The sequence below is a fragment of the Podarcis raffonei genome, chromosome Z (genome assembly GCF_027172205.1).
Source record: "Podarcis raffonei isolate rPodRaf1 chromosome Z, rPodRaf1.pri, whole genome shotgun sequence".
NCBI lineage: Eukaryota > Metazoa > Chordata > Lepidosauria > Squamata > Lacertidae > Podarcis > Podarcis raffonei.
The window spans coordinates 22,619,965-22,642,269 of record NC_070621.1 but is presented as its reverse complement, the minus strand read 5'-3'; the positions used below and the strand labels follow the sequence as shown (position 1 = coordinate 22,642,269).

At 42.0% G+C, this 22,305-nt stretch overlaps 1 protein-coding gene across 2 annotated transcripts; it reads left to right on the top strand.

The window, feature by feature from the left end:
* UPRT (uracil phosphoribosyltransferase homolog) lies at positions 1-14,912 on the top strand. Of its 2 annotated transcripts, none has more exons than XM_053373910.1 (7): positions 1-493; positions 9,916-9,958; positions 11,055-11,124; positions 12,018-12,080; positions 12,603-12,764; positions 13,730-13,828; positions 14,466-14,912. In XM_053373910.1, exons 1-7 carry the CDS (start codon positions 114-116, stop codon positions 14,570-14,572), a joined length of 924 nt encoding a protein of 307 aa, XP_053229885.1. In that variant the 5' UTR covers positions 1-113; the 3' UTR covers positions 14,573-14,912. The 2 variants fall into 2 exon arrangements, with proteins under 2 accessions (XP_053229885.1, XP_053229886.1); XM_053373911.1 differs by lacking the exon at positions 1-493 and adding an exon at positions 715-794.
* The last annotated feature ends 7,393 nt before the right edge of the window (positions 14,913-22,305 follow it).

Here is a 22,305-nt window from a genome sequence, read left to right as displayed (position 1 = left end):
CTTGACCGGCTGGGCGGGCGCTGCGGCTGAGGTAAAGCCCCAAGCGCGGGGCGAGCGCGTGGCGTACCGGTGGGGCACCATCGGGGCACCACTGGGCGCCTTTCCGGCCGCGCATGGAGACGATGCCTTGCCACAACCAGAGGGTAGGCTCGGCAGATGCGCCCCGGCAGCAGCAGCAGCAGGCTGGGGCGACAGACCGGGACCAGGACTGCTCTGAGCAGGCGGTAACGGGGAGCGGCGTCGGCAGCGGCGTAGTTTCCCGGCAGCTCCGCTTCTCCGAGCCCGGCCCTGGCGGCGATAGCCCTAGCCCGGATAGCAGCAGCTGCTGCAGCGGGAGCGGCGGCGGCGGCTGCAGCTGCTCTGGCAGCAACGGGGGCGGCCCTGACACGGCCCCGTCGCCGACCCTCGACCTGCCGGCCGCCGCCGCCCCTCGGCTCAAGCTCCTGCCCATGAACGACCAGATCCGGGAGCTACAGACCATCATCCGGGACAGGTAAGGCGGGCACGCGTCGGCAGCTCCTATTCTTGGCGCCAGGCTGGTCTCCCTCTGAGCATGTGCAGAATGTCGCCTGTGCGCGCGTGGTTGGGGGCGGCGTGGTGGACATCTGTCAGCGCGAGAGCCCCTTTCGTTCCCTGACCAGACGGAGCTCCGTCGCCTCGTAGCCTCCTGACAAGAGCTGGGGCGTAGAGTCTGCCCAACCTGCCGTTTGTGGCACCCGCAGGGCCAGGATGTGCTCAAGTGGCTCTCACTTGTGTGTTTTTCGGGGGGAAACCCTCCCTTTTCCCGCCCAAATGTACACAGTAATGTATGTTATGACTATCTAGGTTTAGGGTCCAGGTCCAGGTCAGGATGTGTCGTCTACGGAGGCTGGAAACTCCACTGAATTTATTGCGGTCTAAGCTTTTGCGGTCTACCGCATTAGATGCAAGAGGAGTTAACGGTGCATGCTCATTTGTTGTTTGAAGTTCAGCCTTATGAGCAGGGGAGCCAGCCTTTCTGTACGTATATAAATGTATATTATGCAGTGATGTTCGGGGGGCGGTCTCTTCTCTCTTGCTGGATTTGGGCACAATGAATGTGATGGTGCTGAGCGAAGCTGTGGGCGAGCTCTCTTTAAATAAGAAATGATGCGTCCCGCGTTATGCTTTGCAGGAAGGAGGGGGAGTAGATGGTGGTGAGGAATAAACAAAGCAGAAGGGACTTTTCCCAGGTTGGTTTTCCGTGTCTGAGATAGCTTAGGGCAAAGCTCAGCGAATAAAAGAGTGTTTCCATCATTAACTTACTAGGTGGGGCATTATAAAGCACTGTTCTCTTGACCTCAGCCCCACCCATCATCATGGGAATAGTCATACTGGCCTACCTTACAGGGCCCTTAAAAAAAATAAATATGGTTGGAACAATGCATGTGGTGTGCTTTGAATGCAATAAGCTTGCAATTTACACAGGTTATTTTCTGGGGATTACCCCTAAAGCCAAAATTGCATATAGTCGATACAGTCATACCTCAGGATAAATACGCTTCAGGATAAGTATTTTTGGGTTGCGCTCCATGGTGACCTGGAAGTAACGGAGTGCGTTTCTTCCGGGTTTCGCCGCTCGCACATGTGCAGACGGTCAAAATGATGTCACGCACATGCATGAAAGCGGTGAAATGCAACACGCGCAGACACGCATGCGCATCTTACGTTCTGTTCAGGATGTGAACGGGGCTCCGGAACGGATCCTGTTCGCATCCCGAGCTACAACTGTACACACTGAGTTCAAGGGCAGGTGGGTTTGCCAAAGTCTTTCCCCCCAAAACACCCATTCCCTTTTCCACCCACTTTTTAATTACCGGTAATTTGCCAAGCATGTAAAGCTGAATACACTCAAACTAAATATGTGGAAGTTTTGGGCTTATTGTACTAGAAACATGCTACTTGCTACATAAATATGACCTATTAAATATGCTTGAATTGGCCATCCAAAATTGCTGGAATGGGAGGAATCTTTTCAAAGGATAGCTTACCAGGTAGCTGGCATGGTGTGTCCTTATGACTGAGGCTTGAGTGTATGGCAGGTGATAGTTTTGAGATCACATAACCTCAGGGTTGGGTAAATGCAAAGCAATATTTTCCCTTACTTTTTGGAGGACATTGCAAAAGAGCAAGTCATAGTACTGGAGTTTTGCCTATAATTCAAGCTGCAGCCACCTTCAATGAATGGAGAGCTGGATGTCCATGCCTGCTGCTTCACTGTTCTTTGCTTCCTGCCAGATCTGGTTTTGTCATGCAAACTGACATGATGGCAGTTTGCTCTGCTTGTACTTGATTACTGACTGTGGTTGACTAGTATTAGAAACTTTTTTTTTTTTTGCTTTCTAGGAAGAAGCAAAGAGGTGCAGTGTCAATGTATCTTGTCTAGTTAGCCAACCTCTGGGATTAACATTAAGTGAAAATAGGCCTAGCATATACCATGAACTCTGCTAAACTCTTAGGGACAAGTTTTGGCATGCAGTAGGTGCCTTTCAGATCCTGCACTGCTGGCTGGTAGGTGAAAGATTTTAGTGAGTAGGATGGTGGTTGGGTCCCAATGCTAATAAGCACTATAGCTAATCACTTCGCTGGTCATTCATAGAGAAGGCACTGTTGCATCTTGCAGCTACACACATTGCAGTTTCTTCAAAAAGTATCACATGATGATTTGGTTGGACAGTGGTCCCACATCTAGTTATCTCAGTAATGTGAGGTTTCTAGGCCAGCTTTGTCCTTACTAGGTGCTTCCAACATATAAAACCCAACACATTAATATTTAACCTATGAAAAAAACATGAAACAGCATTACCAGGCAATAAATACTAATTTTATTAACTGTACATTAATGTTATCTAGTGCTGATATGCATGCGTTTTGAATCTATACTTGTTCATTCAGGAGTAAATTTCACTAAGTTGAGTGGGTCTAACTCTAATTCCAAGGTGAATTTAGGATTGCAGCCTTGGAGCAAGCCTAAAGTTTATTTAGGGAAATTGGTGTCATCCATGGGCTGCCTTTACGTGCTAAATGTGGAGTAAATCAGCTGAATCCAGAATTCAGATGAAAGCTGTATAAGTAGAAAAATTGCCTGAAATGTCCTTCTTGGATTGTACTGTATAGTTAAACTTCTCAAACATGCAGCCAGGCTAGGAAAATGACAGCCGACTATTGGTTATTTGAATGCATGTTTGGTATTGATATTTAGTCTTTAGCATACAGCTTAGGTGTGAGCATTTTGTTTCACTTTTTACAGTTGATGAGTATGGACCCCTCTAGATGATGTAATTGTGATGATTTGTTCTCTTGATGCTATCAGTGTATGACCCCACAGGCAAAAAAAATATTTATTCCTGCAAAAGTTTTGTGGCAGTCATACCCTTTCATTTCCAACCAGTGCATAGCTGTAACGTCCTGCTGAAATCCTGTAACTTTTTATACCACAAATGCTATTTTTGTTGTACTATAGTTGCTCTGGAGAGCAATAATGCAATACTGGGGAATCATCACAGAACAACTATTAAAGAAGAAACTCAAGAACATGTTGCAAAGTACACCTGCAATCAGTGTTAGAAACTAAGATATATAAATTAGGTGCCAAATGGCTCCTTTAACCAAGGTTGCAGTCACCAAAACAGAATGTCTAGCTGCCAGTTTGGGGCAAGACAACTCTAAAGACTTATTTTTCAAGTGATGGACTGACTGTGATTGATTATCACTTAAATATTTGGCTAGTTCAAATGACAACCTTGTGCTAGGTTAAGAACTTTGAGAGAAGTCACTTTATCCAGGGACAGTCCACATATATATTGGCCTATTCCTACAGGAAGTGGTATTAATGTGTGAAAACAATCAAGATCCAATTATCCCCAGGCATGCACCTCCATCCTGGCACCCATGCATCTTCACTTGGTTGCAAGTGGCCAATAGCCAGGGGCAAAATGCGCCTTGTGCATGGCTAATTTTGAACACACTGCCTGCAAAATAACACCAGCTTGGAGGGGCCCCGTGGTTGTGCACACACAGAGTTAAGAGACAACAATGAAAAAGTTTTTTCTTTCAAACTGCATATGGATGCTTTTCTATTTAACCAGTTTAGTGAGCTGCTTTCTCCTCCTCAAAAAAAGGAGGTATCATGAAAATCAGCTTTATGTGCATACCGGTCTCTTTAAGAAGTGCCTGTATCATGGGAGTGCCTGTTCTCCACTACATAAATGATCTTGCTGACCAGGTAAGTGTTAGGATGATTTGGGCAAGAATCATACTACAGTGGTACCTTGGGTTAAATACTTAATTCGTTCCGGAGGTCCGTTCTTAACCTGAAACTGTTCTTAACCTGAAGCACCACTTTAGCAAATGGGTCCTCCTGCTGCCGCCGCGCCGCCGGAGCACGATTTCTGTTCTTATCCTGAAGCAAAGTTCTTAACCCGAGGTAATATTTCTGGGTTAGCGGAGTTTGTAACCTGAAGCATCTGTAACCTGAAGTGTATGTAACACGAGGTACCACTTTACAATTGTCTTAAAACAAAGAATGATGCTTTTCTCAAAGCTACTAGCTTTATAGTATATTATATGCTTTCCTGAATTGTAGCTGCAGCTATTTTATCTGTAAAGCTCTTGCAGTAGCTATTTCATGATTTTGAATGAATGTATTAACATGTACAGCACAATGTAAAAAGTCAGCTAGCTGTAGATAGCATCATGATTAGCTGTGTGCTCCAGCGGGCAAGAAGAAATGTCGCTTACATTGTCTGACATCACACATTTATTATAGACGCACCCAGTGTTGCCACTGTGCCTTTGGCAGTGTCAGTTTTTCCATGTCAAAATCCTCATTTCTGTGTTTTATTGAAATTCCTTGTGCATCAAGATTTTTTGGGATATGCACATATACTTTGTCAATTCCAGTGTAATGTATTTGTAATTGGAGGAATATTCATCATTCCTTGCCACTAAGTGGCAAGAGAAAATGGTGATTAGCCAATAATCCAGGCTTCTTGTATAAGACATCTTTGGAATGAAACAGAGAAAAGCAAGGGAAAAATAGAATGATGAAGCAGAGAAATGTCTGTCCATCTTAGGTACTCTGGCAGTGGATTCAAGACAGACAAGAAAAGCATAATTAGGATATGGAATCCACAACCATAATGAGTTGTAATGAATAGTAGGTTGGATGCCCTCAATGATGTGGGTTATGCAAACATTTTAATTTGGAAAATTCTCAGGAAAAAATGCCTTATACAAATTAAGTTAATTTGCATTAGAAAAAACCAGAGGCCCTAGAAAGTAATGTAGCATATTAATTTTACTTGTATTTACTAAACAAAGAAACTTTTGAAACTGTCAAGCTTGCTTAATATTGTGTGCACCATTTCATTGCTACTAATGAACCTATAAAACAAAATTTTTTACACCCCCCATCACTAGATGACTTTACAAAATATTAGAGGAAACGGCTCTCTGCAGGTGTCCTAAATGAAGGGGACTTGTAGGGACAAGTGCAATAGCCCTGCTCCATGTTCTTTTCCCTCCACAAATTGGAGGGTTACCTCCTGAGCTGATCATTGTCTGAGTTTGTGGTGGCTCTCTGCACATTTTAGAACCTTATTTTTCCAGGCTTCTAAAACATACGGGGAGCTTCTGAATATAGGAAGGTGTTTTACTTCAGGTGACTGCCGTTCAACTTGTGGAGGGTGATGTGGGGGAAGGGGAATGTGCTGATTCCCATAGCCCCTCTTGCATATTTACTTAATACACATACAGAGCACCTGAAGAGAGCTTTTGACTGTCATGAAAAATGGGACCTTGATGTCCAGGGCTAGTATGCCCCCTGAGTACCAGCTGCTGGGAGCAATCCCTAGGGCATGGTTTTAAAGAGGCCTCTGCCTGGATGCTGTAGAAACAGAATGCCTAATCCTATAAAGGCATCACTTTTGAAGGAAGACATCTTTTGCTTGATTATGGAATACAAGGCAATTGGCAATCCCCTATGATTGTTAAAGGTAGCCAAGACATACAGCTGTTTACACATGCATATCTACTTGATTTCTTTCTATTTTGGTACTGTTAAAGATGCAGGGCAGTAAGTAGAGTTCTGGCAGGGAGGAACAAGGCACAAAATAAATGAACCCTAACACGACCATCTTGTGTAGCTTACCCAGTGTCTAAATTTAACTCCACTAGACTACTGTACACTTGATGGTTGGCAGCTGAATGTGTAAGCCAACCACATAGAAATGTGTTCAGTTGAAGGTAGTGCAGAAGATTGTCTGTGATGACACTTGGATAAATTCTAGGTAAGACAGGAATGCTTCCTCTTAGAAATAGAAAGACAACGGACTCCATGCAAGCTGTCTTCTTAATTGGATGGAAATAGTCTAGCCACAGCTGCTTATGCTCAGGTAACCTCCTGTTTAAGACTATTACAATGAGTTATATGTGGGAGTGCTTTCAAAAACTGTCTGAAATTTCAGATGGTCCCAAACTGAGATGGGCTGTTTGATCACATTATACAAGTCTGTTTTCAGGTTCAATTTAAAGTAATGAGATCTTGCCGGAAGCTACTATGGCCAGTACCACCACTTCTCCCATAGAGGTGCACCACCTTTGCTGCTGCAGCCAGAGAAGTGGCAGTGGCAGTGACTTCTAGGTTTTGGCAAGACCTTGTGGACCTCTTGCGAGATCTCACTGAAACCTGGAAATTGCTGCCACAGCCTCACAACCCTAGAAAGCAAGGTTTTGGTTGAACTGTCAGTGGGGAGAGGTTGACACCTTCCCGTTTTGTCTCAGGTGGTGAAATGGGATGGGCTGCCCCTGTTGATCACGGTGATAGGACAAGGGATACAAATATTGTATACTTCAGTGGCTTGTTTCATTGAATATTTGTACATGTCTCGTGTTTATATATGTATGCTGGGTTTAATGGGGAATGGGATTTAGTTTCATAAAACTTTCATTCCCAGCGCAGATTATATTGCCTGATTTCAGGGCTAAAATTGGCAGTGCTGCAGTTTACAATGAAAAAAGGATTTGCAGGCAGTTGGGCTTGAGAACAGGTTTCCATAGAAGCAGCTCTGAGCAGTGTGTTTCTATTCTGACAAAATCCAAAGTTAATGGGAGGTAAATTTAACTGCTGGCATTTTGTATATGGCTGCAGATGGTTTTAACTGCTTATACGCTGATCCTAAATAAGCAACAAAAGCCACTCTTTTTTTTGAATGGGGGATCAAGTTTATTATGGAACTAACTTGACCCTATAATATTGTCACACATGAGCTTATAGCTTCTAGAAAGGATTTTGACTTCATCTGCATGTTCCAATTAACAGCAGTCTTAACTGCTGATACTTAATTCTGATCAGAATATCAGAATGTGACCATTTTAGGTTGCAATATTTTCCTTTTGATTGCTTATTTTAGTGGTTTACAATATGATTAAAACGTTATAATAAAAATCAATTAAAATTACCCACAACAACAGAATGCTTAAAATGCCTACTGAAATAAGGACTTAATTAGATGCCAGAAGTTCAAAATGGATGTCATCTGTCTTATCTCATCTGTGAAGGAGTTTCATGGAGTTCAGCCCCAATATTGAACATAAGGCTCCTTGTGGATACAAGTTGTGCATTTGAGCCATTGGTGAGGTAGGGGAGCACTAACAGTGACTCCATGAAGACCTCAGTGATTAAGCATATAAAAGCCAGGCAGTTCTTAAGATAACCTGCACCCAAGTTGTTAAGAGCCTTGTAATTTAATGAATAACTTTGATTCCGGCCTGGTAGAATATGGGTAGGAAGTGCAAGCTTTGAAGCATTGAGTTATGTACTTGTGATAGCCTGCACCCACAAAGAGTGTAGCTGGTTGAGTTCAGCTAGTTCACCCACAACAAACTATACTTTGAAGGAGTCTTTAGGGGAAGCCTTGGCTGTTTAAAGTGGTATGATTCTGCCTTAAATGTATAGTGCAGATGGGGTCTGAGTATGAATATCATGCTAAACCAGTGGTTTTCAACCAGTGTGCCATGGCATCCTGGGTGCCTTGAATGATGGTCTAGGGTGCTGCGGGCAACACTGGCCTCTGTCCCTCTTCCCTTCCCTTCATCCTATGATGGCCTCTCACATCTCTGCCTCCCAAAGGCTTGCATAGCTATTTGTTGCACCAACCCTGGCTACAAGCTCCACAGATAAATGGTGCTTCTGGGGCTGGTCAGTGGGTGCTGGTTGTCAGGAGCTGAGGCAGCCTTGGAGTAAGCAAGCAAGCAAGCAAGCAGGCGAGGGAGCCCAGCCACCCATTTCACCAGCCCTTGCCCTTTGGAATGGATAGAGAATTCCCAGGCCCCTGTGGGACAGTGCAATGAGGCCCCTCTCTTTGGGGCAGAGGGGCAGCAGTGGCTGTCCAGAGGACTCCCAAGAAGAGAGAAGAGGAGGCTGAGGGAATACTCCACAAGGGAGGGTGTTTGAAAAAGGGTGACAGGCTGTCCGCTCTGCAGGCAAGCGGTGACATAACTGGGCTCCTGAGCCCCACAGGGGTGCTGCAGAAAGAATGTAGTTGATCAAAGGAGCTATGGACCCAGAAAGGTTGAAATCCTCGGTGCTAAACTTTGGTTCAGTGCACCACAAATGAACCTAGTATCCTTACATGCTTTTGCCACCCTTCCCTCTCCTTCTCCCAAATAGCTGGGATAAGTTTGAAAGGCTTTCATGTTGCTTTCCCTTAAATATAGCTTGCTGTTTTTTAACTGGGGATAGTGGTTAACACTAAGTACTATTAGTTTTAAACCCAACCCAACCATGGAGTTGACTTGAGTAGACTAATCCTAACATTAAACTATGATTCCCATTATTGAATACAACAGCAGCATGACAAGAGAAAATGAAAGCTTCTAAATGTGGGAGAGGTGTATAAGCATTGCTTTTTTCTGGGGGGAATGCCGGGCTACGCATACCCCTAAACATTTTGTGAATCTAAGTTTGGCCTCATTGAGGGGCAGTATTTCAATATGAGTAGGAAAATGAGAGTACCCCTAAACATTTTTTTTAGAAAAAAAGCACTGTGTATAAGTAACGTCTGTGACCGTTGTCATGAGATCAGTGTTAGAAACTGAGATATGAAAACTAGGAGCTAAATGGCACCTTAAACCTAGGTTATGGGCACAACAACGGAATGTCTAGGCGCTTTTTAAAATAAAAAGAATACAAATTGAAAATTAATGAACTGCAGCTAAAATATTGTGTTAATTTTTCATATTGTCTAGTCCTTCCCTTGCCTACCCCCTAATATTCTTAAGGGGGTCTCTTCTCCAGTCTTCAGAAAGTAGCTGGAAGTGGGGAGGCAGAGAAAGGTCCTCCTTTCCTTCCACTCTGCAGTTTTAATCTGAATGAAATCTTAGGCGCAGTACTACGCCCAGAGCTCAGAAGCTGTTCACAGTAATGAAACTCCCTGTCGCAAAATGTGCAATGGGAGTTTCGAACACCATGAGATGGCAGAATCTTTTTCCTAGTGTTTTTAATGAATTCTGTTTTTTAGTGGACTATAGGGAGACCATACATTTAGGACCCCATGGACTGCTACTTCACTTTCTAGATTTAGATTGTCAGGCTAAATAAAACAATGAGGAAAATGAGATTCACATGCATAACTCTTTGTCTTCATGCATAATATCTCTGCTTATAAACCTTCTTAGAAAACACTTTGAATCCACCTGTAATGACTAATGTTCAAAGACCTTAATGACTTCACTTCAAATAAGTTAATCTAAAGGTCAAGCCTTTAGTTTATATTATGAGGGAAAGTGATAGATGCATTTCAGCACATATTTTTAATTGTGTGCATATTTTCTGGGATATTTAACAATAGTAGCTTGTTGGATAATCATACTAAAAATTCTGTTCTTTTCCTCCAGGACATCCAGCAGAGGGGACTTCGTATTTTCTGCTGATCGATTGGTAAGTTAGTTGAAGGCCTGTTGTGTAGATTGGTGTATTAACAGGAGTATTCTGCTGGAATGAATAACTATTACTGGAAAAGAGATCAATTTTCTTTGAACCTGCTGCTTATTTGAAAACCAACGATCTGTCAGTAATAGTTTTCATATCAGCATTTATGTTTAATCCTAAGCATATCTACTTTTATGCCAACAGACTTCCAATAAATATGTGTAGGATTAGGCTATTAATATGCTGAACTAAATTGTGATCTAGAAACAATAACTCAGGCTTGCTTTCTACAGTGACATTATTAGTTTCTTTGCAGAGTTTCTTGCACCAAACAGATAAAACCATTTAGCTTTTAGCTGTTAAGAAACACTCTGGTGTCCTGGCTACATGACATTTTCAGGATGTTTACTTAACATGACCCCATTTTAAATAATGGGCAGTATCTACTACACAGAGAATCTCCTGCCATTCTTTAATGCTGGCTTGTTCATGGAAATACCCACTTACACAGTAACAGACATGAAGTTCTTCCACTTACAAATTGTTTCCCCTCAACTATGGAAGAATACATTAAATATATATATAACCAAGGAAAATCCTTATTTTGTTACATTTTCTTGTATACCTACACCTAGGGCCACTTCACATGCAACATTTTTCCTACATAGAGTTGTGGGGGTGGAGGGACTTGCTGATTGCTACTGGAATGTGGCCCACAACAGCTTGTGACCATTTTAATGTGGCCCTCAACCTGGAAAAGGTTACTTAACCATCGGATAAAGAAAGAATAAGATGATATTACAGTTTGAAAATATCTAGGCAAGGGGAGTTCAAACTGGGAGTTTTTACACGAGTGTAGCTTTGAAGTCTTGTGCTCTTTTTCCCATGCTTTCCAGTGTGTAAATGTTGTACATACATTATACCAAAAAAAATAGTTAAAATGATCTGTAGGTGGTGCAGATGGTGGATCAAAGTCCATTGTGCCCTCGCACTAATGGTGTGTTAGCATTTAGTTGAAACTGAAGCCTTGCTGTGACAATGTTTTCTCGTTTTTCTTCCACTTTGTCTTGCTCCCTCCCCCATTTGAATTCTTTCTCTCTTACAGATCAGGCTTGTGGTTGAAGAGGGGTTGAATCAGTTGCCATACACAGAATGCACAGTAACCACTCCAACAGGTAATGGGGAAAGTATGCCCAGCCTAGCTGGTGTGGAGAATAAGGATATGGTGTAAAGTAAAATGGGCAGTGTGGTTTGACCTACCAATAAAGTTAGCTATAGAGTGGGCATTCTGCAAATAAGAGGATATTTAAAATTTGATCACTTTGTAAAATGATTTTTTTGAGATAATTTGGCAAAGGCCAGGCCTTTTCATGACTGGGAGAAAAACAATTTTTAAAATCTGTTTGCTAGACTAGGAAGGCCCCTGCAGAGGAGGGGGGCATCTGCATATACCTGCCCCAGGCTAAGTCCACTGAGTGGGGAGGGGGCATCAGTGGCCTGTTTGAGTTTATTACTTTGTTCTAACAAGATTCCCTCCCCAGGCCTCAGACAAACTCTGCATGGGTCTGAGAATAGGTCTTGGTTTAGATGCAATGTATGAGTGTCTGGCTGGATGTAGAAGGGATGTAGGGCCATTCTTGTTGGCTCATCTCAGAGACCAGCTACTTTTGACTTCTCCTGTCCATCCCACCTAATCATTAGAAGGATTTGTACCCTGCTGACATTCATGAATGAAGATAATACAAAAGAACCAAGGGAAGGAATAGAGGGAAGTTGGGGGGTTCAAGGACTGTCGTGTGTGTGTGTGTGTGTGTGTGTTGATTAAGATGCTCTGTGAGCCTTTTTGGGATGAAGAGTAGGATAAAGAAATAAACTTTTATTTTATCTTGTACTGTCTGTGGAACTTTGAGGGATAGACATCTTTGTGAAATCACCGAGGTGTGTAAAATGTGCCTTAGAATTGTAAGTGGTTAATGCAACTTCCACTGTCCATCTTGAAATAGGATATTCAGTGTGAGTAAAAGGAAAACAACATCTTTAATCCAGATTCTGTGTGACCTTTCAACAGGGTACAAGTATGAAGGGGTGAAATTTGAAAAAGGAAATTGTGGAGTCAGCATAATGAGAAGTGGTAAGTCATTTAACATTTTGTGTGTGTTCAGTCTTTTTATTATCAGTGCAGTGTTGCTGTTTCTAGCAAAAGTGGCACCATATTGGAAATAGATGTATGACTACTACGTAAGTTACTAAATTATACTTAGGAAAGCAACATAGAGGGCTGTAAGAGGAACAGTGACAAAAATGACTATGCTTTCCAAGCAAAGGGTTAATCCCATATGTCCTTTCTAAGAGCAAGTTTTGACACAGCCACTTTTGGCTTGCATCCTCATGGAAAATGGATGATGGAAGTGTGTATTCATAATTTTTCACATGAATGTAAGTTGCATCTTTCCTTGCTGATAGTGCTTGCCTCTCACACCAGCTTTTATTGAATGGCATCAGCTGTCTTCTGTTATATGGGGAGCTACTGTATGTTGCAGAATGAAAATTGCATATAGAAGCCATTGCGAAAACAAAAAGGCAGGTAGATTAGTGAAACAGGCTGGCCATTGCTTGATTTGTAACTGTTTCTTGTTTTTTTTCCCCCATGAAGGAGAGGCTATGGAACAGGGTTTGCGTGACTGTTGTAGATCAATCCGAATAGGAAAGATCCTGATCCAGAGCGATGAAGACACTCAGAGAGCCAAAGTGTACTATGCAAAGTTTCCACCAGATATTTTCAGGAGAAAAGTTCTCCTCATGTACCCAATACTAAGTGAGTGCCTTAAAGGATTCCCCACCCCACAAATATTGACCATTTGACTAGAGAGCTCTCTTGGAAGGCAAATCTATCATTGGTTAGAATTAAGGATTTGGTTTGGGGCCATACAACACTGGATTTTTCAAGTTTTTCCAGAATTTACATTAGTTGAACTACAGCACATTAGCTGGCACAGCAGTGTCTATAGCAGGCATAGGCAAACTTGGCCCTCCAGATGTTTTGGGACTACAACTCCCATCATCCCTAGCTAACAGGACCAGTGGTCAGGGATGATGGGAACTGTAGTCCCAAAACATCTGGAGGGCTGAGTTTGCCTATGCCTGGTCTATAGGCTGCACGTGTTGAAAATATGCATCTAAAGATGCAACTTGTTGCTTGAGTCACTTAAGTACAAACAAGTAATGAGGATGTTGATGCTGGGTGCAACTAGTAGACTGTAACTGTTCAGCTTGAAGCATTGAAGCTTTTGCTCATTCCTAAATGTTAATTAAATAGGATCAGATATTTATTTCTCAGATCTGAGCTGTTTGATTCTGTTTAACCAATTTTTAAATTTCAAACTTTTATAAAAATGCATTAAAATCAGATATAGACGCCATAATAGTCTCAAACCCCAATGCCAAATGCACTTGCTAGAAATTGACTAGATAATTTAGTTCAGAGTTAAGTGTTTAGAATTGAGATTTAAGCAAATGGCTGCCACCCATTTCGAAACTGACCCTATTTACTCCTTGAAAGAGTACATTGAGCAATGCTAGCCATTGGAGAAGGAACTTTAGATGCACTGAGCTTATTGTTTTAGCTTATTGTTTTTGTTTGGAATGTCACAATTCATAACTATAGACCATGCAGATTAATGGTGAAATAGTTTGATTTTGATAGTAACATAACTTGAAAATATACTAGAGTAATTCCTCTTTCTCATCCTCTCTCCCGCCCCCCCCCCCAAATATTGTCAGGTACTGGCAACACTGTGATTGAGGCTGTAAAGGTTCTTATAGAACATGGAGTCCAGCCAAATGTCATAATCCTGCTGAGTCTATTCTCTACACCTCATGGTAAGTTAAAGCAACAGGGCAGACAAACAGCCAAACTGAATGTTATGAGCTAGTCCTGTTGACTTTCTCTGGTACAGGATACACATTATCTTTATCAAAAATAGACAATAACATGTTTACCTATATGTGTGCTGATTTCTGTAATTGGTTGTTTCCAGAATTTATGGTACAGCTCCACCACATGTGCCAATAAGATCCCTGCTCCCCACGCTTTTCATGTCAGTTGCCTGCCAAGGAATACTTTGTTACAAGGGGACTGGGGACAGATTCCTTCCTCTCAGTACACATGTGGCCCCAGTCCACTTTACTGGGATTTGCCATTGACCCACTCATGTCAGCATCCAGGATCATTGCAATTAATGACACTTGGCCAAAGAATGCAGCTATGTACAAAACATTTGGGAGGAAAATGGATCATTGAAAGGAGTTTATGCCAGCAGCAATTGCCATTGTGAGCATGTAATTTAATAAGACATTTGATGAAGTTTGTATGTTAGATGGGTTAATTCTAAAGGGGGGCAAAGGAGGAGGAGAGAGAAGAGAATCAAGCTCCGTAATTAGATGAGAGCCCTTGTTGCAGAGTTGCAAATGTAGTTTACCGAAATGTTTGACTTCCCCAACTTTTCTTTTTTTAAAGGTGCCAAATCAATAATCCAGGAATTCCCAGATATCACAATTCTAACGACAGAAGTTCATCCTGTTGCCCCAACGCATTTTGGACAGAAGTATTTTGGAACAGACTGAAGTGCTTTAACCAGTGTGTGTTTTGTTACTGTATGATATTATACCATTTTTCTACATTTTATAATTTGAAGCAGAGGTATTGCTGCGTGTATTTAACAGCCTATTTTTCTTTTGCCAAAGGTGAAAATAACCTGGGCCAGGGTTTTTTTTTAATTTAAAAGGGAAAATACTTTATCTTGTGTCCACTTGAGTTGAGGGCAGCAATGAAGCACATTGCGCTGCAACAGTCTTCCAATGATGCGCATATCCAGATTGCTGCACTCATGGTTCCTTTATTTATTCTTTTGTAGCCAATTTAAGTGGCTGCTTGTAATTGCAAAATAAATTAACTGTGAAGACACCATAGCCTATTTAATTTTTCAGTGCTTATAAGCACAGTTAGAATTTTTCGGAAGTCTTGATGCTTTGCAGACAACGGCTCCAGGTAATATTATTAAACCGTATTGCACTTATGAGCTTGTTACGAAGATGTGGTTAACAGAAACCAGTCACAGTCCAGAGAGTGATGCGTGCAATATAATACACTGCTCATATTTGCCAGCTCAGGCTTGCACAAGCCATTGGAAGGATTGTGTAGTATGTGCAGAGCAGCTTATGTGGGTGGCTTTGCACAGAGTTCTCTTGCAAACAGCACATTTGAAAAGGAAGATAACTGCTCTGTATCCAAAGCAGCTTCTTCCAGTTACAGCCTGTAAAGTGGGGGGTGGGGAATGGATCCTGAATGAATTGTTGGACTCCAACCCCCATTAAATCCAACTAGCAAGGGCAGTGGCCAGTGATGATAGAATTGTAGTCTGTGTCACATCTGGAATGCCACAGGTTACTCATCGCTTCAGTAAAATGTAAAAGCATTATAATTTTATTCTATTATGGCACTAATTGATTCTCAATAGTGACATTTTTTCTAATCTGCTGGCACCCCAAAACTATTTAAGATTTAGATTTCAAGAAAAATCAGCTGTGTCTTCTTTTTACATTGTCATTGTATTCATAATGAGGATCTCTTAATCATGTGATTGGGGCCTGAGGATCTTTGCTTTTAAAAGAACAAAATTCAAGCCCTCATGACTGAAAGCTTTAAAACAGCTGAAAACATTAAAGCTGAAGAGGTGATTGAATAAGATTGTCAATGGCTGGAAGCTGAGCTAATTATCCATCACCATGACTTGCAAAATCAGGGAGGGGGGCAATAGACAAAATGTAATAATAATAATAATAATAATAATAATAATAATAATAATAATAATAATTAATAATAAATAAAATAAAAATAATATAGAACAAATTATGCAAAAGGTAAAGGAGCCCTGGACAGTTAAGTCCAGTCGAATTGAACTATAGAGTATGGCACTCATCTCTGCTTTTAGGCTAAGGGAGATGGCGTTTTGTCCGCAGACTGCTTTTCTGCATCATGTGGCCAGCATGACTAAACCGCTTCTGACATACCGAACACTGTGACGAGTGCCAGAGCGCATGGAAACGCAATTTACTTTCCCGTCACAGTGGTACCTCTTTATCTACTTGTTCAAAACAAATACATGATTTAGGGCCTTATGTCTAATCCTTGAATACTTTCTTGTTTTGGCCTGCTATAAATGACAGTGGAGAAACTGTCCTGGATGTATGGAATTTCCCACCTTTGCCTTTCTTTGTGTTTGGAAGGCCAGTCTAGCTTTGTTAAAAAAAAAACAAAGGTAAAATGCTCCTTCCCAAGGCTGCGCAGAATTTGTGCTCCCAAAGAAATCTTCCTTAGTGTATCTCGAAGCCCAAACCTTTGCACTGCTCTGTTAAACTCCTGCATTGTAAACAAACAAGTCAGTCCTGTAAAGTCTTCCATTGACCAAAATACTTTAGAATGTTTTTTAATGGAGCCTCTTGAACAATGTAGTCTTTATGCTTTGAAAAGATACAAAGAGTAGAAAAGGGTGTGCTGTTTTCCAGTGATACAGTGCATAAGTCCACAATGATTTTGCAAAGTTTTTTGCAGATAAAATTGCTCAGATTTGGAAAGAGGTAGACTCCACCGTGGGAGCAGGGCCGGGGTGGGAGAGTGCTAGAGTCCTGTCTAGTCAAGTTGCACGGGATCAATTCCAATCTGTTACCTCCAAGGATGTGGACAGGCTGCTTGGATGAGTGAAACCAACCACCTGTCTCCTTGATCCTTGCCCATCCTGGCTTATAAAAGCTAGCCAGGAAGGGCTGGGCAATGGGTTTCGCGGGGTGGTGAATGCTTCTCTCTGTGAGGGAGCCTTCCCTGCTGAAAGAGGCAGTCATTAAATCGCTTCTTAAAAAAACATCTCTAGACCCAGCCAATATGGCCAACTATTGCCCAGTCTCAAATCTTCCATTCTTGGGCAAGGTGATTGAGCGAGTGGTTGCTGAACAACTCCAGCCACGCCTGGAAGAAGCGGACCATTGGGATCACTTCAAGTCGGGATTCAGGCCTCATCATGGGTCTGAAACAGCCTTGGTCGCACTGGTTGATGATCTCCTGCGGGCTAGGGACAAAGGTGAGAGCTGTTTCCTAGTTCTGCTGGATCTCTCAGCGGCTTTTGACACCATCGACCATAACATCCTTCTGGACCGTCTAGAGGGGCTGGGAGCTGGGGGCACTGTTATACAGTGGTTCTGTTCTTTCCTCCTGGGCCGTGTTCAGAAAGTGGTGTTGGAGGATGAGTGTTCAGACCCCTGGGCTCTCACTTGTGGGTGCCTCAGGGTTCTGTCCTCTCCCCCGTGCTTTTCAACATCTACATGCAGCCGCTGGGAGAGATCATTGGGGGTTTGAGCTGGGTCTTCATCAGTATGCGGATGACACCCAGCTCTACCTCTTTCAAATCAGAACCAGTGATGGCGGTGAAGGTCCTGTGTGAGTGTCTGGAGGCGGTTGGAGGATGGATGGTGGCTAACAGATTGAGGTTGAATCCTGACAAGACAGAAGTACTGTTTTGGGGGGACAGGAGGTGGGCAGGTGTGGGGGACTCCCTGGTCCTGAATGGGGTAACTGTGCCCCTGACCCGGTGTACAGCCTGGGATTCATTCTGGACTCACAGCTGTCCATGGAGGCGCAGGTCCATTTTGTGCCCAGGGCACCTGCCTACCAGCTTCATCTGGTACGCAGGCTGAGACCCTATCTGCCCACGGACTGTCTCGCCCGAATGGTGCATGCTCTAGTTATCTCTCGCTTGGACTACAGCAATGCGCTCTACGTGGGGCTACCTTTGAAGGTGACCCGGAAACTGCAATTAATCCAGAATGTGGCAGCTAGACTGGTGACTGGGAGCAGCCACCAAGACCACATAACACCAGTCTTGAAAGATCTACATTGGCTCCCAGTACGTTTCTGAACACAATTCAAAGTGTTGGTGCTGACCTTTAAAGCCCTAAACGGCCTTGGTCCAGTATACCTGAAGGAGCGTCTCCACCTCCATTGTTCTGCTCGGACACTGTGATCCAGTGCCAAGGGCCTTCTGGCAGTTCCCTCATTGCGAGAAGCCAAGTTACAGGGAACCAGGCAGAGGGCCTTCTCGCTGGTGGGGAACGCCCTCCCACCAAATGTCAAAGAGAAGAACAACTACCAGACGTTTAGAAGACATCTGAAGGCAGCCCTGTTTAGGGAAGCTTTTAATGTTTAACAGACCACTGTATTTTAATATTTTGTTGGAAGCCACCCAGAGTGGCTGGGGAAACCCAGCCAGATGAGCGAGGTATAAATAATAAATTATTATTATTATTTATTTTATTTTGTATCACAAGAAAAGGAATGCAGAACAATCATAATGGTTTACAGCGAATAGGTTAGGCCTAGGCCTCGGCTAGGGCATGGATCCGGTGATCGAGCAGCCTGAGGGTAAAGGGTTGTGGGCCTCCCTTTTTAAACTCTGAGAGCAAACCTGAAAAGGGACGTCTTCACTTGGGTCCACTCACAGGGTCCTTCCCCAGGAAGCCAAAGCACCACCTTTTCCATGCCCATGATCAGTACAGCATATTAAATGCTCCTCACCATTGGGAGCAGGGGAAGGCTACTGTCCCTCTTCACTCCCTGGTGAGTTGGTGGGGACGGGACGGGACCAGGATTTCTTATATATCAACAATCAAGGTTTGCTACCCCAAAGCAAATGTTCTTCATTTAAAGAGATCAGTAGTATTGATATATTCACTCAAGATAGTGGCTGGGGAAACCCAGCAGATGGGCAGGGTATAAATATTTATTATTTATTATTATTATTATTTTATTATTATTATTATTATTATTATTATTATTATTATTATTATTATTATTATATTATTATTATTATTATTATTACAGTGGTGGTGCCCCCTATTAGTTGTGGACTCCCAACTCCCTTTGCTCCTGGCCTGTGGCCATGGTGGGCTGGGGGCTGATGGGAATTCACGACATAAAGAGGGCACCAGGTTGGTGAGCACAGCTGTTGTACATCATTCCTGTATATTTTCAAGCTCATAGGGAAACTGAAATGCTGCACCCCTGCTTTCATTAGTAGTGTAGACTGCAAGCCTTTTATACTTTTACTGTGCTATTTCTGCCTGAGGGCTGGTCCTAAGGATTGATCCGTATATGAATTAAGAATATTTCTATTGGCAATAACTCTTATATCCCTAACAATTAGTCTTCAGTTGCTAGATAGTGGTTATGCTCAGTGGTGACTAATCAGTACTGTCACAACTACTCCATTTCCAAGATGGGGAAAACCCATAGCTTCATAAAGCCAAGCACCATGTTTCAAAAGGATACTTGGTTGTGTCTGGCTGAGCCAGTCCATGTGAAATGGTCTTTGCACTTGGTGTTATTTAAGGGCAACGTGTCTTGATGATTGGTGGTAGAATAAGCAAGCTGGAGGTTATTTAAAACATTTTTTGCATGTGTAAATGTTAAACTGTCCAATTATTCATTGACACTTGTAAATTTTAACTGGATACTCTTTCTATCTCAGTACTCAAAAGGGTAACTGTTTCAGAATGCTGGGCTTCCATAGTGCCCTTAGACAAAATTATAGGAGTTGAAAGTGCCTTGAGATAACTGGAAAAGACCAAGCTGAAGTCTACAAAAAAGCACTGATACATAAATGGTACCATTCTTGCAACTCTTCTTGGTGGAGTTTGAATGCAGTAGATACAGACTTCTTAATAGAATTTTAAAATATTTGAAATAAAGTCTTTAAACTTCATTCTATAAAATATGTTTTATTGTAAAACATTTCCATGCTTAAGGCTGCAACAAGCATGAACATACACATTTTTTAATGAACAAACCTGAGATAATGAAGTCAAAACATTCAAAAGGGTCAACAAAATAAAACCTGCAATAATCAAAAAGCTGAATTTGGAATTTGTACAAAGATGATTACATGGAGGTTTGGAGGGGAAACAGTTCTATTCTGTGAAACCTAACAGAAGTCCATTTCTTATGCTCCCTACTGTAAAACAAGATGGTGAAATGGTACCTTTTTGAAAATACAATCAATGAAATAATTAGGCCTTAATTACACATATGGAAGTATAGTAAACTGGAACACAAAAGCAATTGCAATATGACCAATACAGATAGTTAGAATGAAGCTTGATTCAGTGGTTACCAGAAAAGTGGTACCAAAAAAATTCTGTGAAAAAGGCAAGACACCTGGTCAGGAAAAGGACCAAGCAGTAAGCTGCCACTTCAAAGGTAAAACAGTACAAAACATGGTAGCACAAATGCCTTGGTTACTTGAACTGTGGCAGGCACAGCAAGATATTTTGCAGGTATACTGAGCTCTCCAGTTGATTAACATCAGGTACATGTACATGCAAACTGCTGAGGATCTCTCTTGGTTGGAAGAATACTCATTGCAGGTCTTCTGTTTGTTTTTTTCTGGATAAATGAATGCAGTATTAAATGGGCATGTAGGACCCTGCTCCTTTCCAGCCCCTTAATATGAAGCCTGTTGTCACCCACTTCAATTCTTTGGATTAAACTAGAATCTAGTGTTTTAGAAATCCATAAAATTAAATGCAGAGTGAATCCTAAAAAGTTAACAAGTCACTTAAGGGAAGCATAGTGATTGACAGTATGCTCTTATGTAAGTAAAACTTTGTTATTGGTAAGCACAACCATTTTGCTGATGAAGTACACCATTCCCCCATCAGCATTTTCTCCCAAAAATGTCTTCCCCAACAAGGTACTGTACCTAAATAAAATCAATACAAGTAATTTCAAAAGACTGTATTCTATACAAAAAATTAGTGTTCCTGGTATTGTAATGTGCACCAAAATTATGCTTTCAGATTATGCCACATCTGACAATGCCTTATGATTCTGGGCAATAAATATCTGTTACATCATCAGACAGTACACTATTGATCAGCCCGTGTTCTCTCCCAAAGTTACTGTTCTTTGCTCCATAAATATTTAACAGCAAGGACTCAGTAGTGTCCTAATTTACAAAATAAACCACTGTAGCATAGCAGTTCTTGCAAAAAGTCCCAAGTTTTGCAAAGTCCATATTCTTTAAATAGTATTTACTATCCCACTTTTGTAGACACCAGTGTGATGCCTTAAGCTTGCTAACCAGAGAAATACCTGGAATGTTAAGTATGTGTAACATTTTTTATGGAAGATAGTTGAGTGGATGTTGCACACCTGTTCAATCTTCCCTTTTCATGTTTGCAGTTTCACGCCCAGAATAATTCTGGGCTGTGTCCACACTGCATCTCATATCCTTCATGGTTCAAGCAGTCATACAGAAGGTTCTTCAAACTGGAATGTTATGATATGGAACAATAGCACATACACAGCCTACTCATTGCGTCCACACTGCGCTCAGATATATATATATATATGTACACAAGGCAAAGAACAGATCTTGCATCTCCAACATAATGCTAGCTCAACTTTTTGCAGTACACAGAGGCCAAAAAGAATTTTGGCCTAATACTAATAATGAATTAATACATTAAGGGGTGGTGGTAAAAGAAGGGTTGGATTATTCTGTTTTGTTTAAATTAGTGAAAACATAAGGAGTGCTTAACATTTCCATGAAAATACTTAATGCTTTAGGGTAGTTTAAATGACTTGCATCCTGAGTGACTGCAACTACAGAAGCTATCTGATAGTTGATCATGTATCTAGACATTATTAGCACAGCACATCATTTAATTGGATATCAAATTATTCAAGCAGCCATTGAGACATTTTGCATTTGTCGCAGATATGCATAAAATATCCAAAAGCATATGTTTACTCCCTCAGAGACTGGAAGTATTTATACAGGATAGCTGTAAGCCACAAGTCCCCTGTGTCAAGCAAGCCCAACAAAGAAACAGCATCGCTCTAGGGAGAACCCACAATGTCAGCCTCTTCAAGGAGCAACAATGGAATGGATTTTCCTCTACACCCTGCACAACATTCTTGTGTTTCCTGCTTTGTTCAAAAGTACAGAACTACAGCAAGAAAGGAAATGCTGCCCCCCCACTCCTTTTCAGGACATTTGCTTAGTCCTTAGGGCTAACATCGGTCTCAGTTTGCAGTGAAAATGTAGGAAAACCTGAATGAAATGCAATAAATAGATGACTGCTTGAAAGTCAGGAGTGATGCTAGTTACTAAAAGAACTCAAGGGGCACCAGCAGTGTACTTTGCAGTGTGCTCAGCTGCCTTGTAAGAAAAGTAAAAATAAAATTAAGTTTAAAAAGCGCCAGCAATTAAGAGGCCTACCACACAGGCCTGGGGCTTCAGCCCCCG